Consider the following 27,472-nt stretch of genomic DNA (forward strand, 5'->3'; position numbering starts at 1 on the left):
ACTAGAAGAATACGCATAATGGCCTCAGAAGGAAGGCACTGGGAAAGCGCATCCTGGGCTTATCTGTGTGGTGTGCGCCCTACAGCCAGAGGTCTCGGGGTTCTTCCCAGCCTGTGTGGACTGGCCAGCAGGCTGGGGAGCCAGGCTCCAACTCGCACTTCTACCTTTGCCCTGCACACTGGTGCCTCCTCTTCTCTCTCCTGCCTTCTGCCATGCCCTAGAAACGCTGTCCTCTGTTGGTGTCACTTGGTGTCACCTGCACACTGGTGCCTCCTCTTCTCTCTCCTGNCTTCTGCCATGCCCTAGAAACGCTGTCCTCTGTTGGTGTCACTTGGTGTCACCTGCACACTGGTGCCTCCTCTTCTCTCTCCTGCCTTCTGCCATGCCCTAGAAACGCTGTCCTCTGTTGGTGTCACTTGGAGTACCCTGCCTCATGCTCAAGGACTTGTTAACTAGAAAGGAGAGAGGAGGACCCCCAAGCCCCTCAGCAGCTGTTTCTCTGGGTAACTCGCTTTCCCATGATGTCTGGATTTGCTCTGCAGATTTCCTCCTGTGCTGTGCCTGCCTGTTCTGCTCTGCTCAGCCCTGTGCGTGCGTGCGTGGCTCAGTCCCACCTTCTGTAAGCTCGGCCCTCGGCACTCACTCCCTTGGTTTTGCTTTCTATGATAGTGTAATAGTTTGTAATTCCGTGCTACTGTTTTTATGACTCTTTTGTGGTTCAGCTTGTGTGCAGGTGTGCCTTTAGCTCTTAGGTGATTACTGTGCAGTGTAAATAGAACATCTTGTCCTAACTTTGGAAATGCTTACTAATGGAATCTTCTATATCCATAGGGTGTGGAGTTCTTTGATGAAAAACTCAATTCTTTGTGTATGGCCTGGCTTGTGGATCATGGTGAGTAGACAAGTCACACACAGGCGCTGTGGCGAGTCCAGGCTCTGCGTGTTTGTGGTGTCTACACATACACTTTACAGAGGAATCCTGTGGGGTACTCCTTTGCTTTGACAATGTAATGAGGAAGAAAGGATGGTGTGGTTCCACTGGCTTCCCCTGGCTACAGGAACATTTTACTTACTTAATTTGGACACGTCTCACTGTGTAGCTCTGCCTGTCTCCTGAGCATTGGGCTAAAGGCAGGAGCAAGCTGACTACAGAGCTCACATTTGGATTTCCGGTTATTTTCTGTTTTAAATGAGTTTTCTGTGCTGAGTAAGTCTGTCCTCTTCTCCCTCCTGCTGCCTTTGAGCTTCAGACCCTTAGCTGGACATTTCCTCCAGAGCCAGGGCTTGCAGCTGACCTGCTACTGTTGGCGTCCTCAGTAACTATAGAGCAGGCTGACAGACTTGACAGGCCTGGGTGGAAAGAATTGGCTCCTTGAGCTTTCTGAGATGAAGAGCAAAGGTACAGTAGGAGTTGGGGATGTGTGCTGCACCCTGGGGCAGAGCCAGGGTTTCGGGGTTATGAAAGGAAAGCTTATTGTTCCTTCTTTGCCTGCTGCTGCTGTGCTGGTGGATGTGAGCTCAGGCCGGTTGAGACTGGACAGGAATGAGCAGGTGCCTTTCTGGTGATGCCTCAGGGCAGTGTGTGCATACGTCTCTGTCTCCCCGGCAGCTGATGGCGGAAGGGGCCCTCTGTGCCAGGTCCTAGCCTTAGCCGCTTCAGTCCCAGAGAGGGCCTTCAGTTCTCATGTGCTATGTCCCGTGGGCTTTGGGTCCGTGTTTTGGTGGGTGTGATGAGCAGCCTGTTGTGGTCCCAGTGTGCTGTGTAGACTTTATGAATTGCTTGCATTTATCTTTGGGTACTTGTGAGTAGGTAGTAGGAAAAGAATAAGGATAACTGTGCCTGCTTACACTTGTAGGTGGTTTTGTTAAAAGCGCATTTGTATCATATGTCTAAGAGTGTAAAGGGAGGCTGTGAAGCTGTGTGTGACAGTGTGTTAGGGCATGTATGGATACATCTGGGCTTTAAACAACAGTGTAGACTTCTTTATTCCTTTTTTCTCAAGAGTTAAGTTTTTAATGATCATTTATTTAAAAAAAAAAGAAACTTGGTAAATCATAGGAAAGCATCCTTAAGTATGTGTAAATATGTGTAAGTATGTGTAAGTATGTGGGTTTGCGCTTGTGCTTGGGTGTACTCTTGCAGGCCAAAGAGGGCATCGAATCCTGCTTGGGAGCTGGAATTGTTGTTGTGAGCCCTCTGGCTTAGGTCCTGAGGGCTGAAATCCAGTCTTCTGCAAGAGCAGTATGTATTTTCTTAACCACTGAGGCATCTCCCCATCCAAGAGATTATTTTTTTATTTAACCAATTTTACTTTGGGTAACTGTCCTTGTCAGTGGAGTTCCCAGAGACCTTTCTGTTACTTCCTTTGAAAGCAATTTAGGATTAAGACAAGCCTTTTTCTGTCCTTCAAATTTGGAAGGACTGTTAAGGTTGAGAAGTGACAGCGGTTCTGTGTAGGTGGTGGCTCTAAGTGACCTAAGCCTCCTGAGTTCCTTCCAGCTTGGGAGGTAGCAGGGTGGAGTTCATGGACTGCAGGATCCCTGGTGCACTGGGTGGCTGGCAGCTGAGAGAGGGTCTTCGCCATGGGCTTCCCCCCAGCTTTTGTAGTTTTAGTTAGATTTCTATAATTTGAAGAACAGTGATGTTTTTGCACCCTAAATGGTACACAGTGAGTGGTGAGCAGGTTTCTTGGGAACTATCCCTTCACCCCTCCCTGGCATGAAGCTGCTGTAAGACAAGCTTGAGCAGTCTGGAGAAGCTGGGGGAAGGGTATGAAGGTTGGGTTTCTGTCCGCGGGCAGTGTGACAAGAAGGCGGGGGGGGAGGGGGGACCAGGCAGTGGTGGCGCACGCCTTTAATCCCAGCACTTGGGAAGCATAGGCAGGCAGATTTCTGAGTTCCAGGACAGCCTGGTCTACAGAGTGAGTTCCAGGACAGCCAGGGCTACACAGAGAAACCCTGTTTCGAAAAACCAAAAAAAAAAAAAAAAAAAAAGGAAGAAGAAGAAGAAGAAGGAAGAAAGAAAGAAGGAAGAAGAAGAAGAAGAAGAAGGCAGGGCTCAGTGAGGGAAAGTTTAAAGTTCCAGGTTTGTTTTCTAAGTGGTGGGTACCTCATAAATTTATCTTTTTTAGGATAAAGATACATAGCCAGTCAAAGTTAGTGAGAACTGATAGAATTAGATATGTAAAGAAACCATTTAAAAAATGGGGTACAGAGCTAAACAAAGAATTCTCAACTGAGTAGTACTGAAGGGCTGAGAAGCACTTGAAAAAAATGTTCAACATCCTTAATCATCAGGGAAATGCAAATCAAAACAACCCTGAGATTTCACCTCACACTAGTCAGAATGGCTAAGATCAAAAATTCCGGGGACAGCAGATGCTGGCGAGGATGTGGAGAAAGAGGAACACTCCTCCATTGCTGGTGGGATTGCAAGCTTCTACAACCACTCTGGAAATCAGTCTGGCGGTTCCTTAGAAAACTGGACATAGTACTACCGGAAGATCCAGCAATACCTCTTCTAGGTATATACCCAGAAGATGTTCCAACTGGTAATAAGGACACATGCTCCACTATGTTCATAGCTGCCCTATTTATAATAGCGAGAAGCTGGAAAGAACCCAGATGTCCCTCAACAGAGGAATAGATACAGAAAATGTGGTACATTTACACAATGGACTATTAAAAACAATGAATTTATGAAATTCTTAGGCAAATGGATGTATCTGGAGGATATCATCGTGAGTGAGGTAACCCAATCACAAAAGAACTCACTTGATATGCACTCACTGATAAGTGGATATTGGTCCAGAAACTTAGAATATCCAAGATACAATCTCCAAAACATAAGAAAATCAAGAATAAGGAAGACCAACACATGGATACTTCATTCCTCCCTAAAATAGGGAATAAAATACCCATGAAAGAAGTGGCAGAGACAAAGTTTGGAGCTAAGACGAAAGGATGGACCATCCAGAGACTGCCCCACCTGGGGGTCAATCCCATAATCAGCCACCAAATGCAGGCACTATTTCATATGCCAGCAAGATCTTGCTGAAAGGACACTGATATGCCTATCTCTGTGAGGCTATGCCAATGCCTGGCAAATATAGAAGTGGATGCCCATAGTCATCTATAGGATAGAACACAGAGACCCCAGTGGAGGAGCTAGAGACCCAAGGAACTCAAGGGGTCTGCAACCCTATAGGTGGAACAACAATATGAACTAATCAGTACCTCCAGAGCTTGTGTCTCTAACTGCATATGTAGCAGAAGATGGCCTAGTCGGCCATCGTTGGGAAGAGAGGCCCCTTGGTCTTGCAAACTTTATATGCCCCATACAGGGGAACTCCAGGGCCAAGAAGTGGGAGTGGGTGGGCAGGGGAGCAGGGTGGGGGGAGGGTATAGGGGACATTCGGGATAGCATTTGAAATGTAAATGAAGAAAATATCTAATAAAATAAGTTTTAAAAAAAAACCTTTCAGATCAGCCTAACCTTGAAGGGAAAGATAGACACACAGACAAAACATGGAGTGAGAACCCAGGACAGGCTTGCATTCCTCTGAAAACAGAAGTGAGAGGTGCCAGCGACAGAGTAGGCCTCTGGCCAAGTGGGGGTGAGTGCAGTTGAGGTCTGGGTCAAGGCTCAGTCTCTGGGTCCTGTGGCACTGGAGCCCTGCCACATGGCCTTGGAGTAAGAGTGAGCATTAAAGTCAGTAGCTAGGAGCAAATCACAGGTGCTGCCGTTAGCTCCCCTTTACGTGTGTGTGTGTGTGTGTGTGTGGTGTGTGTGTGTAAGGCACTTCTGGGCATCCTGGTGTGTGTTTGTCTGTCGTTTGAAGTCTGAGCATGGGCCGTGCAAGTAGAGCTCCTTGTCTCCTGTCTCTGTGCTTCCTGTTCTTAGTCTTTAGAGCAGGATTTGAGTTGGGAAAAGTTGGCTCTCATCTCTCTGGAAGCTTGCAGGGTTGCCAAGGATTGGGGCCTTGGCTTTGGGGGGTTTGTGCTTGCCAGGTGAGAGGAGGAGGAGGAGCCAGTAGCCCGTTCACCTTGTTGGTTATCTAAGTCCAAGGTTTGAGTCTTACTGAGTCTGAAGTGAAGGGGCACCAGGCCTTTCTGTGTTCAGGGCTGCACAGAACAACTAATTTTGGGGGTATACTAACTCAGACTTCGTTGTTTAGTTTTATGATGTCTTTGATAAATTATTTTGAATGGAATTATTATGTGCAGGTGCAGGCACATGTATCAGCTTGTCTTAACACAAGCATTTTCAGTGGGGAACTGTTGATTTGCAGCTGTGTAGGTGACAATGGTGGCCTGTGTAGGATTTCCTCAATATCTCTCTCAGCCGCTCTCTGATGCCACTTGAATAATCTTGCTAAAATCTCTTTTGATGCTTTTGAAACCTGTTTGTGTTAGATGTGCTCTGTGGTCAGGGCTGTCCCTCAAGTCTCATGGGGTTGGCTCTTTCCCTTGGGCCCTCTCCTCGCTGCACCCCGAGCTCCTGTCCCTCTTTAGGTCCCACCTCCCAGTCGCCGAAGGCCGTGCACCTCTCTCCTCCCAGAGTCCCTTCTTTCTACTCAGCCTTTTCTGTCCAGTGCTATATGTGATGATTGGTCCTCTGCCATGTGACTCTCTGAGTGCCTAGTTTTCATTCTCTGATAAGAGTATTTGGTCTTTGAGGGAAGGCATCTGCCGTCTCCTTCTGTAGCACATACTACCTAGTAGGCCTCTGGGTTTGCTTATTGATGATGCATAGACCAAGTCCCTCACATCCTTTTCCTTGGTTGACATGGACACTTTAGAACTCTAATAGCTATGCCTCAGTGTGATTATCATTTAAGTTATGTTACGTTTGCCCAGCGTTTATTTGGGTCTGTGTGCTGTGGATGAAGTAGGTGGTGTGTAAAGCAAGCATCCTCTTGGACTCTCCTGCAGTCTATGCCATTCGGGAAGCAGCCACCAACAACCTCATGAAGTTAGTCCAGAAGTTCGGTACAGAGTGGGCCCAGAATACCATTGTCCCTAAAGTGTTGGTAATGGCAAATGATCCTAACTACTTGCACAGAATGACCACTTTATTCTGCATTAATGTAAGTATTACATGGTGTTACTGCTCAGCTTGGGCATTTTGTTTTGTTTTTTGTTTTTTTGGTTATTCATGTTCTAAGTTTCTATGTGAGCTATCTTATGGTAGAGGTACATTTCTTATACTGTTAATTTGAATAGAGAAAGCATTGATTTAAAATTTTGGAGCTGGAGAGATGGCTCAGTGGACCTGAATAGCTCCTGTCACAGGTGGTTCACAACTCCCTGGAGCTCGGCTGGTGTGAGACCCGGCAGACCTGACTGTCTCTAAGCATCACCCCTCCCTACAGTCACACCAAAAGCTAGATGAAACTAAGTATTTAAACATTCCTGTATTTTAAAAGTTGCAATTTGCTGTATATTTGGCAGAGGTCTTCCATCTTTTGAGCCACTTCATGTTCCTTAGATGCTCAAGTAGAAAGCAGTTTTTTCATTGGTCAATTACCTTCCCTTTAAACATTAGTCTGTTTCTCTAGATTTGGGGTGTCTTAAGAAAGTTTTAAATACCATCTTATTTATTTTTCTAGGCACTGTCTGAAGCCTGTGGTAAGGAAATAACCACTAAGCAAATGTTGCCCATTGTGTTGAAAATGGCAGGAGACCAAGTAGCAAATGTCCGCTTCAATGTGGCCAAATCACTGCAGAAAATTGGACCAATTCTAGACACCAAGTAAGTGTTGCTGTTGGTTTGAAAGTATAACTTCATGGTGGGGAGTAACCTCTAAAATAAGTCCAGGATTCCTTTCTTTATCTAGAATCCGAGCTTATTCAGAGAAAAGAATTCAGTCTTGAGACTGTCCAGTTTGACTTTTATACTTAAGCTCTGGGTGTGAATAGATCACTGCCCCAAAGCGAATTTCACCAATAACTTCTTTAGAAATTATTTGATGTGCTTGTCATGTTTGTATTTAAAAGTAATTTCATTTTAAATATAAAACTTGCCATAGATGAAACCCCAAGTTTGTTGCAGACTGTTTCAGGTTGCACTCTGCCCGCCCAGCCATCCTTTTCACAGTGACTTTTGAATTTCAGTGCCTTGCAGGGGGAAGTGAAGCCGGTGCTGCAGAAATTAGGTCAGGATGAAGACATGGATGTCAAATATTTTGCCCAGGAAGCTATAAGTGGTACGCGTTGTGTCTTGTGCTAGGCTCTGGTTGCTGGGTGCTTTCTTTGACAGTGTGTGTGGGGGAGGGTGCAGCATGCTGAGCATGGTGGGAGATGGGGTGGCAAGTGCCTGTCACGCTGGGCCCGTTAGGTTAGGTTAGGAATTTCTTGGCCCCTGCTGGGCTTGGCAGCACAGCCTTATAATCCCAGCCCTTGGGAGACCGAGGCAGGGTGTCAGAGTAGGGGAGCCTGGGCTACATTGTGAGACCCTATCTAAAATAAAGTCTTGGCCCACTGTTCTCTGCTGAGTGAGCAGGCCATGTTCTCAGTTCCTGTGTAGAGTGCTGATCATTTCTGGCAAGAACAGTTTAGTTTGGATGCAGCAGGTTGCAGGCCCACAGTAGGACCTCAGACTCATGCTTTGCCATTATTACATACTAAATGTTGAAGTGATCACTCATGAACTTTCTGTACCACTAACATGATTTTGTTTGGAATTTTCCAGTTCTTGCCTTGGCATAAAGATGAACAGGAGGGAAAAGCCTTTACTAAATTCTTATCACAGATCTCTAGTCAATGTGTTCTTACCCTGGGTGGAGAAAAATGGAAACCTTCAAGATCTCATCCGAGCAAATGGCAACAACATAGAAGAAATCAGATTTCAGTGACTTGATTCTTTCTAAACATGGCCTCAGACTGATTTGACTTCTCTCTGTTGGGATAACTGTAACGCTCTTCTTCTGCCCAGTTGCTGATGCTCCTCATACAGTCATCTCTTGAGTGTCTCCCAGGGTTTCTCTCCAGCACCATTGAGGCTCCTGCCTCCTCCCTTTTGAATCAGGCCCCAGCCACTTACGATTCCAGACAGACCCTGGATGGATTTGGACCCCGACACGGAGTAGAGTGAATCCTTTATTGTTTACACGTCTCTGTGTAGTGCTCCATCTTTCCAATGTTAAGAGTAAATGGTTTAGAATAACTTACTTATATCTACTTGGAGCTAATATTGAGATTTGACTGTAGTGAAAGCCACATTTTCCTGGTTTTGATGGTCCGCATCAGCATCTCACATGAAAGGTTATGTGGAAGGCTAACGAATGGCTGTTCTGGTTTTCATTTGCTCAGTTTGACTATAATCATGTCATGCAGGAGCCGGAAGTGGGTGTATCTTGCTGCTAATGTGTGATGTTGAAAGGAAACAATTTCAACGGCTCAACACTGTGACTGCCTTCAAAAACTCAGAAGAAACTTTAGTGCCTCCTACTAAGTTGTGGTTCTACTGTTTCATTGTGAAGTGTTGTGTTTCAAGTAAGTGTAGGAACCACTGGTCCCAGGTTCTGCTCCCAGCAGTGTTAGTGAGCATTGTGCTGTTGTGATACCGTGCAGTACCAAACTGAAGTTTCCTTGCTCAGTGTTTTCTTGTGGTGTGGGTGATGCTAGAACAGTTTTCTACTTTTGCAGTAAAATTTCATTAATTTGTCCAGAAATTTAAGGTGACAGGTCAAGCTGAAGGGTTTGCTGAAACAAATTGTGTCTATGGAAGGCTGCTGGACACTAATTTTAGGAAGTACCCACTTCTCAACGGGCGTGCCTGTGACCAGTGTCCCTGCTCTGTCATAACCCAGCCCTTCCAGGAGCAGTGCACACATCACACCTTTCCCGAATATCCTTGTGGGTAATTTAAATATTTTCATCTGACTCCTTGTCTCGAGTGGACTCAGTTAATGAGGTTTTACTGCGGCCTGTTTTACTCAACACATCATACCATGTAGTTTGATGTTTCCATTTTGGTTTCTGAATTGTTGATTTTACTTACAAACCCTTTTAGATGTAACAAGCCCTGTTCTGTTTTGTGAAGGCCCAAAGATACCTACAAATCTTTGTACATTAAACATAAGTTACATAAAACCAAATTGTGTAAATGCTTTTAAGTTTATCATATCTTAGAAAAACAGAACAGCCCGTTTCTATCGGAGACCGTGTGCCTGCATTTTAAACTGCTGGTTACTTCTTAGTGAGTTTCCATTTTTGTGTTCTAGGGCCAAGGTTTGAATATTTTCCTAAGCATTTTAGTGCCTTAAATTACTCTGCTGTAAACATTTTCATTTCACAGTTTCTTTTTCGTCACCTGCAGGCTGTATTCCTCTTTAATGACTAGTTTAATATTTGAGAGATAATTGTCTTGATCGTGGAAATGTGCATTGGGACAGCTGCTACACCATTGGTTGGAAATGCCACATGGTATACTCTCGGGAATAAACCTCTAAAGTGTCTCTGTCCCCCTACCCCCAGCCTTGTGCATTTAGCTTTCTGCTAGTGACTACTGAAGGGAGAGATGGTGGACCCTTGCCTTCTCAAATAAGGGTCACATAGCATGCAGGATCTGTTTTGGGTGGCCATCAGAGGCGTCACTGTTCTTTCTGGTGGCTGCAGTGAACTCCCCTGATTTAACCTGCATAGCAGTTGCTCTTCAGCGTCCCTTGGGCCGTTTTCTCTACATAGTAGCTTTTATACTTGATTCCTTTAAGAGCTCTGTGATGCAGGCTCTGTCTCTTCTGTCTTGTGTTGTACCATTGCCTGGACCAGTGTCTGGGGTATATTGTTGGTGCTTCATAAAACCGAGTTCACTGAGTGATTTCTAAAGGATGCCCTCTAATGGGAACAAAGTCACCAGACTGTCTCACTCTCTCATTAATACAGTTAGCCACTTCTTTGCTTAGGAAGCAAGAGCTTCTGGCCTAGACCAGTCCCTAGCTCCAGGAATTTTTTTTTTTCTTTTTGAGACATCTCAAAGAAGGTAGCCCTGGAACTCACTATGTAGACCAGGCTGGTCCTGCCTCTGCTTCCCAAGTGCTGGGATAAAAGGCCTGCCACTACCTCCGGCTTGAAGAATTATTCTTTTGGAACTGTCTGGTTGCCTTGAACATAATATTGCTCCTGTTTTACATCTAAGCAGCTTATACCATTGTTCAGCTTGTTAGGAAAGGGAAAGGCCAAGCCAAACAAACACATCCTGTGCCAATTAAAAGTGAGCCATTAACAGTGGATTTCATTTTAGTGATTCTCTTCTACATATTGTTTGGGGTGTGCCCATCAGGAGCCAAATATTAGATCCTGTGTGTCTACTGTACTGCCAATGATCATGAGCCTGAAGATGGATGTTGTTCCCTAGGGATGAACAGATTGTGGGATTTGGAATGAGGCAACCTTCAGTTCACAGCAACACCAAGCTTGACTATAGTGACATGGGCCTCGAGGTGGGAGGAGTATGTTTGCTCCTTATTCAAGAGACAGCATGACAGGTCTCCTCTAAGCATCTCATCTAAGCTTGCATAGCACCCAGAAAGAGCAGGGTCTCTTCCTGATACCACTGAGCTGTCCAGAGTTGTCGTATTAACCTCTGTGTCCCTTGTGTCCATCACAGAAGTCCTTGGGTCCATCACACTGGGGATGGTAGGTCAGGGTCTCTGCTTCCATCCCTGCATGCTGGTTTTCCTTTCTCTGTAATGTCAGCTGCAGAGAAAGTGTCCCCCCCCCCCACCTCACCCCCCCACCTCCATGTTCTTTGTGAACAGATGAAGTGGTTGCTGGCCTTTTGGCTCGCTGCTATCCTCCCCATTCCTACCCATTTCCTGCTTGTCTTTTCTCTTCCCTCACACATCTTAAGTCCTCAGTATCTAGAATAGCCTTTACTGCTCATCTGCCTCCACGGGCCTGCTGTTTCCAGGAAATTACGTCAGGTTCAGTTGACATGGAAATCTTTTTCGGGGATGAAGTACTCAGCTGGGAGGAAAAGCCAAGCCATTTCTTTCTTGGGAGTGGCTGTCCTTAATTGCTGTGATCAGGTCTGAAAGGAGCTAGGTCCTCTGTTGGCTCAGGGCTCTACAGGTTCCCCATGACCAAGATGTGGGGGAACCCCCAGTTAGAGCCCAGGGGATGACTGGAGCAGAAAGGCACTGGCAATGGCTGGCTTTCTCTGCACAGCTGCCCAGAACCTTGTGCTGCTGGCCCATCAGAGTTGCTAGGGCAGCTGAGGGCATCCCAGCTGGGAAGCACAAGTGGCTTGGGAGGGGTGTGCCCTGGTCAGGGACGGTCACATTGCTGTCTATATCTCTAGTGGTGGCACAGAGGCTGAGGAAGCTAGATTTTCCTGTGAAGGACAGTGAAGAGCCCGGCATCCCTAGGGTTGACAAGAATCTCTTCCTGAGACCCCGAGGGCCTGGAGAGGACACTGGGAAGGTAAGTGCCCCTGGAACTTGGGGCCAAAGCCCTGTCCTTTCTGAGCCAGCAGAGCTTGCTGCTGCTATAGGAAGTCACAGCAAAGTGGGCAGAGAAGCAGTTCCCACCGCTTGCCCTGGATACTTGGCTCTAGGGGTAGAGAAGCGTACAGTCTTGCTCCCTTTGTAGAGTGGTGGTCTTTCCCAGATCTGTGGTTTGAGGTCTTGTGAATCTCCACAGTCTGAGATGAGACCCGTGCAACACAAGGGTAGACTGGAAGAGCTGGTCAACTTTCTTCCCGGGCTGGAAAGTTATTGGTATGGTTCTGTTTAGGGAGTTCTTTCAATTCAGGAAGAAGAATCCATGCCTGATGTTTTTTAAGCCCAGTTTGCTTCCTACAACCACATGGAGAAGGGATGCAGAATTCTAGTTCAGTAGTCACCAAGGCTCCAGCTGTGTCCTCAGGGCCAGTGATAGAAGGGCGGTTATGATTTAAATTAAATGTTAGGAGTGGAGAGCCTGGGCTGCCTAGGGCTGACGTCAGGCTAGATACAGTTACTGCAAGAGGCCGGTGCTCTCACACTCACTCTAGTGGTTTTTATGCTTAAACCACTGACAGACAAAAGGGGCTGTCTTTAAATTACCTGGGTTCTTCACTTGAAGTAAATGGAGGCCACACAATGTTTCCTGTTCTGAACACTTTTCTTTCTGTGGCCATGCCCACTCTTGTCCCCTGCCTGAGTTGCCAGCTGCCTCTAGTTCAGGCAGTCCCAGGGGTGCTGTGTGGTGGGAGGAAGTGCTGCTTCCAAAGTCTCAGCAGCCTAAGCCTGGCAGACACCCCAGATGCCAGGCCTTCATATTCCTTTGACTGCTTTGTACAATTTCACTGAAAGAGGAGACTGGGCTGGAGCTGTAAGAGCTGGGATTCTTAGGGGCCTGAGCCACACCTTTCTTAAATGATAATGGAGCTGTTCTGTTTTTCAACATTCTTAGGAGCATTTAGCTCAGCTGTGACTGACCACTGAAGCATCTGCCCCTACCTCAGCTGACTAGGTCAGCTCTGAAGAACTCTGTCCAGCTGAGGACCGCATTAGCGGTCGTTTCTTGAGCTTGCTTTACTGCCATACCTCGTCAAGCATTTAACCAGATACCTTTGCGGTACATGTTTACCTTGGACACATTTCAGGTGGTTGGGAACCTTCCCCAGAAGCCAACTGTGCTATTTCTCTGAGGCTGCAGTTCATTTTATCCACAAAACCTCCTTCTCTGGGAGGCAGGGCGCCTGCCTTGCTTTTGTTTCACAAATGCTGTGGGGTTGAAATGGAAAGGACTTTGCTGTTGCTGGGCAGTGTTTCATGTCAGGGGCCCATAGCCAAGTGAGTGATTCAGGAAGTCAGTTGCAAACCAGAAGTTGTTCTTAACCCTTTTCTGTGGTGTGTGGCCAGCTCACTGATCTGCCCTCATATGGAGAACTTAGTTCTTGACTGGTCTCAAAGCCCTAAGGGAATCATCTGATGTCTTAAGGCTGTGCCTGCTGCTTCGTCCAAGAAGGCAGCCCAGGCTTCCTCCTGGTGAAGGGTGGGTGTTGCTTCAGTGCCATGGAGAGAGAGGCTCTTGAAGTCTGCATGGTCTTTGTGCTTCATGAATCATGTTCTCAAATGCGAGACCTGCTGGGGAACAGCCTCGGCCACGGGTCACATTGCTACCTCCAGGGTGGCACAGCCACGCCCTCCAGGGTAGAGGCTGCCCTCTGACCACAGCTGCTGGCAAGACTGTCAATCGAGGGTTAACAGTGGATTTGTTTATTCAATCATGATGTAGCTGTCATGTGATTTTAATCAAAACACGATTTCCTTGACAACAGTGATGTCAGTCTTGTTGTTGCAGGAAGGAGCAGCTGTGAGGGACATTCAGTCTCCCTGAGCCCAGGTTTGGAGACTCAAACCAAGTGCAGCATCCATAAATACTGGGTGCAGACACTGGCTTGACAATCCACACTCTTCTTCCTTTTCTCTCTCCCTGGACAGTCTGTCCTGTACAGACACTGAGCACAGCTCAGTCCCTGCACGGAGTCTCAGCTAAGAGCTCACCTTCCCTGCCCCTGGCTCCCCCACCCTTGCTTCTACAGATGCCTTTTATTGCTGTTTTCAGTTTCTGCCACTTAATTTCTGGGCCCCTAAGGTCTCTGGTCTGTGTCTTCTGGCATTTGTCTCTTCTGGGATCTAAGCCAGCACTTGCTGGTGACCTGAGATGTTCTGGCTGGCCTGAGAGGAAGCTGTTCTGGTAGGCAGTTGGTTTATTCCTCAGACTGAGAGGTACCAGGGCTGCCAGAAGATGTTAAGGGCAACTCTGAAGGGCCTAGCTGTGGGTGCTTGAAGGGTAGGGCTTTAAGAACTTAACTGCCTGGCCAGAGGATTAGCCTTGAACCCCAAAAGACTAGAATCCAGGAGTCCCCAGTCCAGTTAGAGGACTGCTGCACATGATGTGTGATAGTCTCCAGAGCACTCCAGCTAAGGGAGTTGGGTCCCACAAGTTACTGATAGGTCAGAAGCAAGCATAGAAGTTAAGGGATCACAGCCCAGCTAGAGCAGGTCCCTAGGCTCTGGTCTCCTGTGGTTCCCTGAGGACTCCCCCAGGCCCACACCCATGAGTTTAATTACTTCAAAGATGGGAAGGAAAAAACTGCCTAGATAGGCCTTGTGTTACTGTGACAAAAAACAACAACAACAACAACAACAAAAAACCTGACCAAAGCCACCTGGCTCACAGCTTGAGGGGACAGTCCATGGTAGATAAAGTCACACTGTACCTGGTCAGGTCAGATGAATGCTGATTGTCTACTTGGCTTCCTTTTCTCATTTTCTTTATCTAAGACACCTACCTATGGTGTGGCCAACCCACCTTCAGAATGGCTTTTTCCTCCATACTCAAACTCTTCTGGAAATTTCCTCACAGACAGACGCAGAGTATTTCCTCCTTGATTCCAAATCCAGTCAAGAGGACAGTGAAGATGAACCCTCCAATTCTTAGGGCTGGACTTATGTTGTGGCACTCATAACCAGTGCTACCCAGAACTCACTGCCAAAAATTCAGAGATCTCAGGACTAAGTTGCCAGTGAGGGTAATCACCTTTCAGTTAGTGAGAAGTGACTTCACAGGCACCTGCAATAGCCATTTCCTACCCTCGTGTCAGACAGAGTATTGACAAGTGGACAAGGGGAGTTGGTTGAATCGTAATGTTTCCGTGTTAAAGGGAGGTTCTGAGTCAGGCTGTTCCCATCACAGAGTGACCTGCATAGGTTAGTGGCAGGCCACTAAGACTAAGGACTCAGTTCAGATTTGTTGCTGCCTCCTGTGCTGTCTCTGGCAGGACGACTCACCTGCCTGTCTAGCTACCCACTGGTTTGGACTGGGGAGCCAGTCTCTCTCTCTCCTGGCATCCTTCCAACTGCCTGCCTGACCTTTGGCCCTCATTTTGATGACTAAACTTTTGGGTTTCTGAGGTGACCTGTAGTTCCAGTGGGTCTCAGGTGAGGCACAGGCAATGAACAGGGTCCCTTGCTTTGTAGGAAGGCTTTGCCATCCTCATAGCTCAGCTGTACCCATCCCATCAGCTTGGCAGGTGTCTTGGGGGTCAGAGTTCTCAGGCCCTCTCTTGGGCAGCCTAGGCTCTGTTAATCCATCTTTGAGGAATGAGAAGGAGAAGGAAGACGGAGTCAGAAGCTTTCAAAACCTATCTGTGGAGGGAGTAACTCAGCTCCAGAGGTTCAACACTCAACTGCCTCATTTTCTCTGGGCTTTGACTTTTCTGACCTTTCTGCCCAGCCAGCTTCGGGGGTTTGGCTCCAGGGTAGTCTCCGCCTCTGCAGTCAGTCGTTACTCACCCACTTAAGTGCTTGCTTGTTTTACCCCCACATTGCCAGTTCAGATCAGTCCAGCTGGTCCTTGGGAAATCCCATCAGAAACACACACAAAGGGAGGGAGCAGGGCTCCCTGGCTCTGTCACCATAGATACAGAGGAATTCAGCAAACAGACTCCTCAGGACAGGACAAGCTCCCCACTCTGCTTGACCTCAGGCTCAGGGATCTGTGGTCACGCCTCTGTGCCTGGATTGTGGCAGGTGTGTCACTGATGACAGCTCCATGTTTGATGTGAAGTTCTATCCACTCTGCTTCATTCAAGACACATATCTATTTCCTCTTACTGGATCCTGCCCAAAAATAATCTATGTATCCAAAAATAATCTATGTATTGCATTCATTGCTCAAGAGCTGTTTAGCCTTTGAAATTTCTGGCTGGAGCCACAGTGGAAGGGCAGAGCCATGCTTTACTGAGCCCAAGGTGGGACAACTATGGTCTGTGTGAGATTTCCTATGTGGCCACATAGTCCGGGACATGTATGGCACAGTGCTTGCTCAGGCAAAACAGTTGACAACACTGGAACAATACAGGGAGATTAGCATGGCCCCTACACAAGGATGACATGCAAGTTCATGCAGTGCTCTGTACATTATGGGAGGGCAGGAGGGTGGATATGAGGGGAGAACTGGATATGTAGGTAAGTGTGAAGTTGTCAAAATAAAACCCATTATCCCATACACTAAAAAAGTTAAAAAAGTATTCATACCAAGATTAAAAAATAACTTTAGTGTACAAAGCCAGTCTTGCTTTCTTCCCCGAAAGGAAAGGGCCGCTCCCAGGAGGGAAGCCCAGGAGGGAAGCATTGGCCACAGGAGGGCTAGAGGTTTTGGCAATGTGCTTCCTGCTGGCCTGCAGTGTTCCTGAGCTGCTCAGGCAGAGGCCACAGGGTAGTGCTCTGCCCTCTGTGGCCAATTCTTTACTGTCCTTCATAGGGCTTTGTACTTGGCATGGAGGTGAAGGGTGTCCTTAGACTCGGGGAGGCCTGGGTGGTTACCTATGACAATATTACAATGATGGAGTGATTTCAATGGGCAAGGGTAAAGTTTGCTAAACAAGCACTGAAGTAGGGGGAGGGTGGAAGAAACTTGTACTTTTCCAAGGGGAAGAACTGTTTGAAGGCAGGCAGAGCTGCATACATGCACAGTGAGGGTTCTGTGCTCTCAGTCCTATACATACCACACACCCTCACAGCTACTGGGCTTGCCTCCGTTTGAGAGCTGCTGCAATTCTGGTCTATATAATATTGGCCCAGGGGAATGGCCTAAGTAATGGAAATCAAATCTCATCCGCACTCACTGCCAGCAAGCGGGATTTAATCCTGCCCTTTACTTAGGGTCTGGTCCGATAAGTCTAGCTTGGCAAAGGAATTCTCCAGAACCCCAAGTGCAGAAGAATCTGTCTTTCTGAGAAGTTCTTGGTGCATGTGTGCATGTGTATGTGTATTTTGTGTGTGTGTAGCTCGCTCATGTCCCATTCACAGACCCCAGAGGTGACAAGGTAAAACTAATAACTGTTCTTTGCTGGCCTTCCTGTATTACTTGTTCTGGGGGAGCCAAACTAGAGCACAGTGTGCTTGCCTTTGCCTTCTTCCTGTGGAGACTGCAGTGATGGGCTGGCCCTGTCCTGACACTACACCAGGAGCATTAACCAGGCTCAGAGAGGCCCTGACTGCATGAGGGCTGTGCTTAGCAGGGTTTCCACTGGCCATCTGTAGTGGCTAACATGTATTCAGGCAATTTAGGGCGAGGTATTATTTACCCTGCTGACGTCAATGAGAACATATTATCCACTGTCTTCTCTGTAGTTTGAAATGAGCACCAGACCTCAGAGAACACAGCCACCTTCCACAGTCTGGAAACTCTACTCACTGCTCAATGAGGTGGATGGAGTCCTGCCTATAATCTCATGAGTCTGATATTCATATCACCAGGCTTTTAGAAAACAAGGTGTTTTTATTTTAATTCAGGAGAGTTGGAAACATAAAAACAGTACATTTTCCTTGCAGAAAATGACCCCATTTACATTACAATTTGGTACAAAGATCATTTATTAAACTGCATTTTAGGCAATTTTCTAACACTGAGTGACAGGTGACACTTTGATTTTTCACACTGGAGCTATTATGATTTGCACACAAAATACCAAAGCTATTGAAGTCCCAAAATTTCTCTTAGTAATTAAAAAACACAAAAGAAAAAAAAATGACTACAGTCAGATTAAGTTTATGGAAAATAACTCACAGAGCAAGCTGAATCCAGCAAGCTGTTCTTTCTGCAATAAGCAAATGGCCTTGCCTTTCTAGAAAGTGCAAATAGTTTCTACCACTCTTCTTCAACTGCAGTCCCCAGAGGCAGACCGGCCCCCGCTAGGCTGCCCCTCCTTCTTTTCACCCACGAGAACTGAGGATGCTTTACCACTTGAATTTCTGTGACTGAGCAATCCTGTCCAGTAGGCATCGGTTATCTGCACTTGGTAATGTAACACTACTCCATCCACCAGGATGTTGTTTGTATTTCTATTTTTAAAGCTACCCTTACCCACCCATTTTTGGTTCTGAAAAATGGTAGCACTCTACCGTCAAAGCACATTGCCATTTTGTAATCCTCAAAGTGTCTAATAAGCCTTCCTACTTGACAGGACTTAATGGTAAAGAAATTCAATGGGCACAGTGACACACTCCTTTAACCCCAGCACTTGGAGGCAGAGGCAGGTGCATCTCCGAGTTTGAGGCCAGCCTGCTCTACAGAGTGAGTTCCAGAACAGCCAAGGGTACGCAGTGAGACAGTGTTAAAAAAATAATAATAATAATAAAAAAAAAATTAAGAAAAAAAGATGTTCTAGTGCCTTTCCTTTAGGGTAAAGGTCAAGTTCATAATTTCTGATCAGTCTCTTGAGTTGACTGTGTTGACTAAGTAGTGGGCCCTTTTAGCCCTTTGGCAATCAAGGAGGGGTGTGTCCTTCAAATATATACTTATAGAGAAAAGTACTAGATTGCCTAACTTTGAATAAGCAAACATCTTTGATGTAAGCCAAGCTTTTGCAATTTATTGGACATCAAGACGGCCAATCTGTGGTGTCTGTGTCTCCCTGTGCAGTGCAGTCTCTCAGAGGGCTACAGGTATCATTTAAGGGCACTTAGAGCCAGGCAGCTGTCAAGTGGAGGCTGCAGCTGTGGGGGTAGGGCTCCAACACAAGCCAAAAGCCAAAAGCCAGGCAAGGAAGGTACGTGCCCCTGCTATCTCCACTTCTGAGCTCTGTGACCTCAGCTAAGTCATGCATCCTTAAGAGTTTTGCTTCCTTCAGAAATATGGACAGAATCTCTAGCTAATCTTGCAGGACTGATCTGAGGGATCTAAGCAAGCACTCAGAAGTGCTTGGTACATTGCTGCGAACACGGACTGCAGGCTGAGTAAACATGACTTGTAAGACCCATCCTCGGTTAAGCTGTCTGTCAATCAATGCAGCCACATGCCCACATCTGCTCACACAGAATATGGACATATGATGTGTGGTACAACTAGGAATGCTGGGAGTCTTCCAGAATCAGCTAGGCTGTTGTAACTGGGTGAAAATGGATCAACAAATCAGTGAGAAGGTGTTCAGAGATGAGACTTTAGGGCCCAAAGGACCTTTTAAGGCTCAATATCTCATTTCACATGCCACTGAAATGGTACAAAAAGCCATGGAATCTCTCACTTCTCTGAGCCCCCAAGCCAGGGAAGATGTGTGTGTGTGTGTGTGTGTGTATGTGTGTGTTCTGAAGTGTGTTTTTGTCCCAGTGTTGAAACAGGCTGACTCTGCTCTTGTCTCCCACAAATCATTCTGAAGGTAAGTTCTATAAAAAGTTTCCAGAAGCAACAAAGTGATAAAGATCCTGCCTGGGCAGCGACTCCAACTTACTACCTGTTCTCCAGTTTCTACCTTTGATGTCTAGGCACAGAGAGACCGAGCAGCTCCGGTGGCTTCCGAGGAGGCAGTAGAGGCAGCCCAGCTTAGGGGCACAAACACAGCAAAGGTCAGCCCAGCACAGGGACTCTGCAAGGCCCACTGTGATCGCTGGCATCAAGTGGCACTCCATATTGCCTGTCTCTAAGTGACACTCCATACTGTCTATCTCTAAGGAGAAGGGATATAAAAAAGTTGCCTGGACTATGAATTTTCTATAAACCAACAGGGAACTTAACTCACTGTTGGTATGAGTGTAATCCAGACCAGAGAAACTCTGATCCTGATATATTTAAGAAGCAGGCTTGATTAGAGGCTGGAGAACCTGCAGAGGAAGGAGAGCCCACTGGATCCCATGTCCTGAGCTGCTGGCACACCTGGGGCCCTTGATCAGCTGGCCTAGAAGCTGCTACTTTTAGCTCCTTCAGTTTCTGGTTCATCCCCAGCTGAGAACACAGCCTTTCCCTAGTCCTAGTATCCCTGCCTTAGGTATAATGGCTCCTGGGGTATAGGTAGAGAGGTCTGTGATGAATGCTTGCTGAGTACTCTATTTAACAGAGCTCTGGGGGGAGGGCAGAGGGTGCTACTCCACAGGGTGCACTGTACAAGGGGGGGGGTACAGGGTAGGGGCAGTAAGTCAATTATAAAAGTTAGGGGGGGGCACATGAGAGGCAGAGGCTGAAGTCCTCCCTCCCTGACACCTGAACACATCTCTAAGATAGAGAGGCCTTGGCTTCCGCTTTCCTAGGCTGCAAAGCACCAGGAAGGGCTTTGTTCAGACCAGCTCTCATACCTCACGCCCCTCCCAAAGGCTTCTCCTGGGTCCTCACTATCTCCCACTGGGTAGATTTAGAGGGTTATGGACATAAAGAACTGCCCCCACCCCCACCTTTGTTCAGGCAGCCATGTCGGGGCAGGATGAGGGCTGGTGCTGGTCATGAAGCTCCCTGGAATAGAGGGGTGGGACCCATATCGGCTGTCTTTCTGTTGCATTAACATCTTCTCTTTGCCTTACAGGGACCAGCATGTCAGTTGCATATAAATACTAGAGACACACTTGCCCAACTGGAAATTGCAGACGCAATGCATTTCCCCCAAAGCAGAGAGTAATACCCCTGGATATCAAAAGAACATAAACAAAAAAATAAAAGAGTACCACACATATTGCACTTTTTGCCGAATGAAAATTTTACCTCATGTTTGAATCACCAGTCTCTTTGGAGAGGCTAGTTTACAAGGTAACAAAGCTAAGGGTTACTATACAGTAGTGTACCGACAGGCAAACACGTCAGTATTACAAAGCTGCCTCTCCACAAGAGTGAGCCTAAGCCTTCTTAGTGTTACTTTAGTACTTGTGAGGAGAAAGGACTCGGAAGCTTCCATGAGTCACTAGGTAGGGGCAGACACAGAAGCAATCAGATGAGTGGAGGGCCCATTGCTCTCACCAGCTTCCGTCTCAGGACATAAAGGTAGCCGTGGAACTAGGGATGTCTACTTGAAAGTGAGGAAGGAGGAAATGGGAGCTTACGACAGGTTCCAGCAGGATGGTTCTTGGTCTTCACAAGGCGACTGTCCTCACCTCCTTTCTGTGTCAGTGCCTAACAGGCTTGGCCGCTGCTGAGCGTTCCAGCTTCTCTCTGCAGCCTTTAAACTTCTGACAGCCTCTCCGCAGTCCCTCATCTGTTGCCTAACTGTCCTGCCATAGCTGCTAGGTCTCCCGGGCTAAGCAGCTCACAGCCCTGTTGGGGGACAGGGGTTTATGCCAATCTGCTGCGGTCTGCTCCTGCAGTCCTGAAATGAGCAGCCCCCATTTTCAATCTGGAAGGCATTTTCATTTTGTCAATATTATAGCACTTCTGCAGTAAATGCTGGGAAAACATTCTCCTTCAGTCTAAACAAATCAAGCCCCACTTTATAACTTGGCTTATTTTGCAAAGTTTTAAACATATCAGAGATCTTAATGAAATGATCTCTCCAATGAAATTATCAATCTTAAGCACGAGGAGGAATAGAGTGAATAAAAGAAACACAAATTATCCTTACTGGATTTTCAGTTATTAAATCACAAAAATGACAGTCCCTCCTGCTATCTACCCCTGCTGTAACCCACAGTCCAATTCCAAGCAGAGTGCACTTCCAAAGCAGCCTGGCACCAGTGGGGAGCCCAACAACTACAGTCTCTGGCCAGCCTCAAGGACTGCTTGAGTCACCAACACTGGCAGGGCCTGAGCTGGGCTGGGCTGCGGGCCAGGATGGCTCTCTGGAGACTTCCCATGCCTAGTCTTCCCTTGCCTGCCTGGACACTTACTACAGAGAGGAAAGGCAACTTATAGGTGTTTCTAGAGGCAGCATCTGTGGAGTAGCTCTCTTCTTGTGCTTTAAGGAAGACGCTTTGTGCTTAGTGCATTCATCTGCTGATTGGACAAGCCACTCTAAAGAATAGAAATTATAATTTTTATAAATAATACTGAGTTTGTAACACCTGGATGTCACTGTGCAAACGACAGATTACTAGTTACTTCTAGATATCAGTTGAGTAGGTATAGCATCTATTTTTTAATTAAAGGGTTAAGCTTTTCTCGTAAATGGCTAACACATCTGAGATTCTTTGAATATTGCTATAATACATGAGCATTTCATACAAATCAAAATGTTAAGGAATGAAGAATTCGGATCCCACATGGTGGAAACAGACTCAAGAACCTTTGGGTTTAGAGGACATGACTGGAAAGCTCGGTTCCTAGAGAAAAGAGTGTGATGAGCTGGAGAAGGCACACACTACCACTTCACAGGGCATGTGCAAGTTCCTTTGTTGTGCATCTTTAAAAATGTCTACGCCCTGTATGAAACTGCCCAGTGTGCAAAGCTCCATAAGCTCGGGACACCGCGCGGGGAGCAGGACTCACCAAAGGAATCACTACAGCACAGCACACGGGAGCTGCCTGGAGGCTGTGCAGGAAGAGCCTGGCTTCTCAGCGCAGGGCCCAAGTTCCTGAGGCTCCCTGGTTTCTGCCTCAGCCTCCACTGGGATGAGGCTCCTGTTGTTACAGGTGAGGGCTCTGGAACCCTGCGCATCCTAACACTTGACCATCCAGGGGCACTATTGAGAAGGTGTTATTGTGTGCTCCCAGACAGGGTTCTGGGATCAGTACCAGCTGCTACTCAAGTGTCCTGGAAACACAGCTTAGGCTCTGCTACTTTGTGATTGTCTTGAGGACACCTTGCATCCACATCTTGATATGCCTTGAAGGTCTTTGCTGATGCCTAGCTTGGCTTTAGGGAAATGTATTGCCTTTCCCTACTACTATGTGATATATACAACACACAATTTGCCTTGCTTTCACCAAGGTAAATGAACCTCTGGTGTAAAACCTAGGTCTATGCTGTCACTTTATACAAACATTTGTTGGGCCGTCCTTTGAGAGCTTGTTCCATGTTACCTAAGGGCATACACTCCAGCTTCCAACTACATTCTAGCTCTTGTCACAGAAAATTCTGTGGTGGGACAGAGCCAGGCGGAACATCTACCCTAGTCAAACCCTGATTCCAGTTGGGAAACTTGATTTTTCCCCATTAGGGAAAAGGGGAAAAATAAGCTTTAAATTTAAATGGATGGAATAAAAAATAGAAATCCACCATCTGCCTTCACTAGAGCCACCTCACTTCCTGACTGAGATTAACTCACCAGGACATACCCATTGTGTTGTGGATCCACAGCTTCTACCATTTCACAATCAAAGAGTCCAGGGAGCTCAGAGAGGGCCAGTGGGTCATAGCTAGATGCGGTGTCCTGAAGTCCTGAACTCCTGAGACAGTCCGCCCCTGTGAGGTTGCTCTGCTGGGCTCCATCCACAGGATATTGACAGGAAGCAGGATAGTTTGGTACAGAAGAAGTGGTGTTTGGCAGCTCACAAGTCTGATAGGAGAACTGTAAGGAGGTTGGAGCAGCTCCTGGCTGCTGTGATGGAGGGGGTGGGGGTGGCGGTGGTGGCTGCTGCTGTTGCTGCAATTGTGAGGGTAAGGGAGGTGGAGCTCTGGGGCCAGGAGTAGAGGGCAGTGGCTGCAACTGCATCTCTGGGTATTGGCTGAGGAAAGAGCTAAATTGTATCTGCTCAGAAGAGGGCTCGAGGACAGGACTCAGGGCCTGGGTCAGGCTGAATGATGGGGACTGCTGGGATGTCAGTGGAGTCTCCTGGTGGGGAAGAGCCAGCTGCTGACTTGGTCCAGGGTAGGAGCTCTCTGCTATCTGCATCTGATTAAAATATGCTTGCAGCTGAGACTGCTTCTGGAGGAAGAGTCGCTTCTGTTGGAGCCTAAATTGGCAACACCAAAAGATTATATCTCAAGTGAGTGTGTAACTTCAATGTAAATGTAATACCAGGCATGAACTCCAGTTTCCCAATTTTCTTTAAGTTTTGAGAATCTTACATATAATCCAGGCTGGCCTTAAATTTGTATCCCCCTGTCTTAGTCACAGGAGACTAAGGGACCCCAAGCGTGCACCATCACACCTGACACCCCACCCACTATTTCTCTCTCTTCCATGCAAGGGGAAGAGTCAGAGTAAGAATTCACCACTGCGGGTTGTGCTCCTACCTGACTGACCCCTCTGATGTAAGTAAGCACCTATACATTTTCTTCCCTGATTACTACAAAGACTGCTCAGAAACAGAGACCGTGGCAGGGGGATGACTAGGGTGGTTTCCCATTGGCCGAGCAGCTGACATAAACAGTACCAAGAGGAACGCCTAGTCACTGCTTTAGGCCACTGCTTCTGAAAGCTTAGGGCTGAGCATAGCCCAGAGAAATACACGAAAATGGCAGAGTGTATAGGGGCTGCTGGCACCTGGCCGGCTTAGACTCTAGGCTTCTCAACCTTATTAACACCAGGCCTGAACAGACAATGCCATGGTCCTAGAAGCAACATTCTCCAGGCTGCCATGAAAACAACTGACTTTACTGGCCAAAGACTTCCTTACCTATGTTCCTGTAGCTGCTGTTCCAGGCTTCGAGGTGGTTCTTTACAATACACTGGACAAGGATTCTGGGCCTTTGGCAGAAGACTGGGCTTCTGGAAGGTCAGAAAAGCAATAAGAGCCTAACCATATGCTATTACCTAGGATGCAGATGAGGTGACAGCACCACCCTTTGGATGCCTGTCTGGATAGTGTGTCCAGATGTGGCCTCCAGAATCCTGGGTGAAAGCACAGACACTTGCTCACTAGAACCCCGGACGAGCGGCGTTAGGTCAGCAGGTCTGGGCATCTAGTTCTTGCCTACTTGTTTTCCCACTTACAAAATTCTTCCAGGACTGGGATGCTCATGGAGAACAATGAGAAAGGTAGACTTCATTCTTGACAGGAAGGCCCAGTGCCTGTTAAGTGATTCATTCTGAATGGGACCTATGTCAGTCATGTCATTTTTTTGGATCTTTATATACCAGAGTAGACAGCCTTGCTAAAATTCTGTAGATTACAGATTTATCTTATTATTCTATAAAATTAGAAGTAGGCCAGGTCTCTTTCCCAGAATGGGATGGCATTATCCTTTCCTACTGTCAACATAGGAAATAAGGCTAAGTTTGAACATGTTTCTAGCCACTAATGTAGGATTAAATTACCTGCCTATAAGGAATAAAACAGCTACCTTACATAATGGAAAATAGGCTTCCATGACAAAGGGAGCCAGACGAAGGAAGCTGTCCTACCTGGAGTCGGTGCTGTAGGTACTGGGTTTCCAAGCTTTGCTGCGGTGAGAGCTGAGGGTGCATGCTGGCAGACAGGCTGGAGACACTTTCCTGCTGCTGAGAGATTTCCTCCTGAGGATCAAGGGAGTGGACATTTCAATTTCTCTGTGAGAAAGTTTCAACCCATAGTTTAAGCACCTTTGCAAATGACTGAGTGGAACCTAGACTCCACATGACAGAAGCTTTTTCCTAACTAGGAGGTTGAAGATTGCTTTTCAGAGAATCTACAGTGTTCTCTGCATTCAACTATTACCTCATCAGTATTAAAATTAGAACAAGAGCTTCTGTCTGGTGTACCAGAAGGTGCTTACCTACTCGTGGACCCAGAATACTATAAGATGCACTCAATATTGGCTCAAGAAATAGCAACATTTATTTTATTTTTAATGTGACTAATCCTCATATTTAATAGTGATTTCACATCTACAGTAGTGACAAGAAGCTTCTAATTGGGTAGTATTCATCACTCTGTGTGTGTGTGTGTAGTCAAGGGAGACTCAGAGTCATCCATATGTAATCTGCCTGCTTTGTGAGCCCAAACTAGATTGAGCCTGTAGGCCTCTATCTGATGCTGAACATCTGAGGGCAGCATGGCTGGCTTTACGATGTTAGTGGCAGCAGCAAGAAAACCTGAGACTGTGGGCTTCCCATAAAGCCAGTTTAGTTACAACTCAGAGTAAGCTAACTGAAAAACCACACATCCGTAGGAGAAATGTGTTTGGAAGGCTCTGTACTCCCACCTGAGGGCAACTGCTTGGAAGGTCTTGGAGCTGAGGAGCAGCTGATGTTAAGGTAGGGTCTGCGTTTGGGCCCATTTGTTCGTACAGCAATTGCACTTTGTTCAACTCCAGAATTCCTTTGGTTCTAGCAAGATTCTGAAGATGCTGTCTAAATGCTACAATTCCTGCAAAGTAAAACAGCAAACAGTTTAGGCAAAACAGGCCCTTTAGTTATCATCCATTCACACCAGCATGGCAAAAGCTTTCTTCCACATCTCTGATTGGAGTTTTCGAAGCCACAAAAGAAAGACCTTGCCTTGTGTAAGGGACGTATCTGATGCTCTGCGGCCTTCTCGGAAGCTCACGGGGGACCGGTTGTGGGCTTCACGCTTCTGCGAGCTCAGAGCTTGCATGGCTGGGTTGGCAGGTCTGAGGCTTATGAAAGGAGATGTCATACGGGGTGACGGCTGATTGGCTAACATGATGTCCTTCAGGGAAGGGCTGTCTTCCAGAAAGTTCAGGTCCCTCTGGGCAGACTCCATATCATACTCAGAGTCCACACTCTCAAGGGAAGGGTTATCACTCATGGAGAACATTTTCCCTGAAAAAAAAAAAATTACCCAATCCAATAGCTTCTTCTTTAAACACACAGACAAAAGCAAGACAAAAGGCAGTCTATAGTCTTGACAGCCCTAATCTTTCAGGAAGATAGGTAAGAAGACTGGAGTACTCCTCAGTCTGGAAAACAGAACTCACCTAAAAGAAAAGTTCTTTTCAGGGTTGGGGATCCTAAGTGCACGAGACCTGCAGTTCAATCTCTAGGACCACAGACAATCCTCCATTCTTTCAGAATGCTTTTACTAGCTAGTTTAACTATCAAAATAATCCTATAGAAGTTACAGCTGTAAGATCTTAGCCCTTGAAAAGAGCCATACTCCCTTATGAAGCACACTCTAGCTAAAGAATCCTGGAGTGGGGGAATCAACCCAGAGACACTTCCTTTTTCTCTCTGTAGCTGTGGAGTACCTAATCCACACAGTCCATGGCATCTGCCTCCTTAAAGGAAGAGGATATAGAATAAGCATAGCCACTATTTCTTGATGCCTGAAGTATGAAACAATGCTGTAAGGTCTAACCTGGTGCTTCTCTAATATCATACCTGCCCCGGGCATCACAACCAATTGGTTAGTCACTTCTGACAGAGTGTGCCGTCGCTGCCCACTGCGTGTGGCCTGGAAAGCTTCAAAGGCCTGACTGGGGTCTTCCTCAGCCTCTCCTTCTGTCTCCAAGCCTTCATCAATGGAGGTCTCCATCATACTGCTGGGCAGTGACTGGCATCCCTTCCTCACCAGGACAGGGGGCACAGGGTCAAGCAGGCAGCCATTCACCTGTCAATGTGGAAGGAAAGCTTAGCTGCCGCTCTGCTGAGAAGCACCCAGAGCAGACTCCTGTTGGCCACGACTTAAAGCCAATGAGAAGTCAAGTAAAACACTGAAGTGTATGCATTCACTCCCCATGACACACAGCACATACATCAGAAATGAAGGCCAGTCAACTCCATCACTCAGAGACAGAGGCCCACGAGGATCCAGACTGGCAGTGCCACCCAGGTTATTCTGCACCATCACTGTTACAATAAACACATTTTTAGACTTTTGCAGATGAATAGGGATGTACTGGTTTGAGGCTTACCAGTTATTATTTTTTAAATAAGGGAAACAGAAGAGAAAGATG

General features: G+C 46.8%; 2 protein-coding genes and 1 non-coding gene across 9 annotated transcripts in view; 2 read left to right on the forward strand and 1 right to left on the reverse strand.

Annotated features, from left to right (window-relative positions):
- The window catches only part of Ppp2r1b (protein phosphatase 2 scaffold subunit Abeta), a 41,969-nt gene extending 21,586 nt beyond the window's left edge, over positions 1 to 20,383 (forward strand). The window contains exons 11-17 of one of the 4 annotated variants that reach the window (XM_021207721.2): positions 832 to 892; positions 5,935 to 6,089; positions 6,612 to 6,754; positions 7,117 to 7,208; positions 11,306 to 11,427; positions 19,263 to 19,343; positions 20,291 to 20,383. In XM_021207721.2, the coding sequence (XP_021063380.1) occupies positions 832 to 892; positions 5,935 to 6,089; positions 6,612 to 6,754; positions 7,117 to 7,208; positions 11,306 to 11,427; positions 19,263 to 19,343; positions 20,291 to 20,383 (747 nt within the window). Of the gene's footprint in view, positions 1 to 831; positions 893 to 5,934; positions 6,090 to 6,611; positions 6,755 to 7,116; positions 7,209 to 7,693; positions 9,326 to 11,305; positions 11,428 to 19,242; positions 19,344 to 20,290 lie in introns of those variants that run through there. The other 3 variants (XM_029543765.1, XM_029543764.1, XM_021207725.2) reach the window with 3 other exon arrangements.
- On the forward strand, positions 15,817 to 15,920 carry LOC115064850. Its single transcript, XR_003844682.1, has one exon. It is a non-coding gene; the product is annotated as a U6 spliceosomal RNA (small nuclear RNA).
- The window catches only part of Sik2 (salt inducible kinase 2), a 114,691-nt gene continuing 106,652 nt past the window's right edge, over positions 19,434 to 27,472 (reverse strand). For 2 of the 4 annotated variants that reach the window (XM_029543763.1, XM_029543760.1), the window contains exons 10-16: positions 26,898 to 27,126; positions 26,055 to 26,339; positions 25,760 to 25,923; positions 24,981 to 25,091; positions 24,253 to 24,344; positions 22,959 to 23,586; positions 19,434 to 21,705 (exon numbers count right to left, since the gene is read on the reverse strand). In XM_029543763.1, the coding sequence (XP_029399623.1) occupies positions 21,652 to 21,705; positions 22,959 to 23,586; positions 24,253 to 24,344; positions 24,981 to 25,091; positions 25,760 to 25,923; positions 26,055 to 26,339; positions 26,898 to 27,126 (1,563 nt within the window). In that variant the 3' untranslated portion in view covers positions 19,434 to 21,651. The remainder of the gene's footprint in view (positions 21,706 to 22,958; positions 23,587 to 24,252; positions 24,345 to 24,980; positions 25,092 to 25,759; positions 25,924 to 26,054; positions 26,340 to 26,897; positions 27,127 to 27,472) is intronic. The other 2 variants (XM_021207720.2, XM_029543762.1) reach the window with 2 other exon arrangements.

The sequence above is a fragment of the Mus pahari genome, chromosome 10 (genome assembly GCF_900095145.1).
Source record: "Mus pahari chromosome 10, PAHARI_EIJ_v1.1, whole genome shotgun sequence".
NCBI lineage: Eukaryota > Metazoa > Chordata > Mammalia > Rodentia > Muridae > Mus > Mus pahari.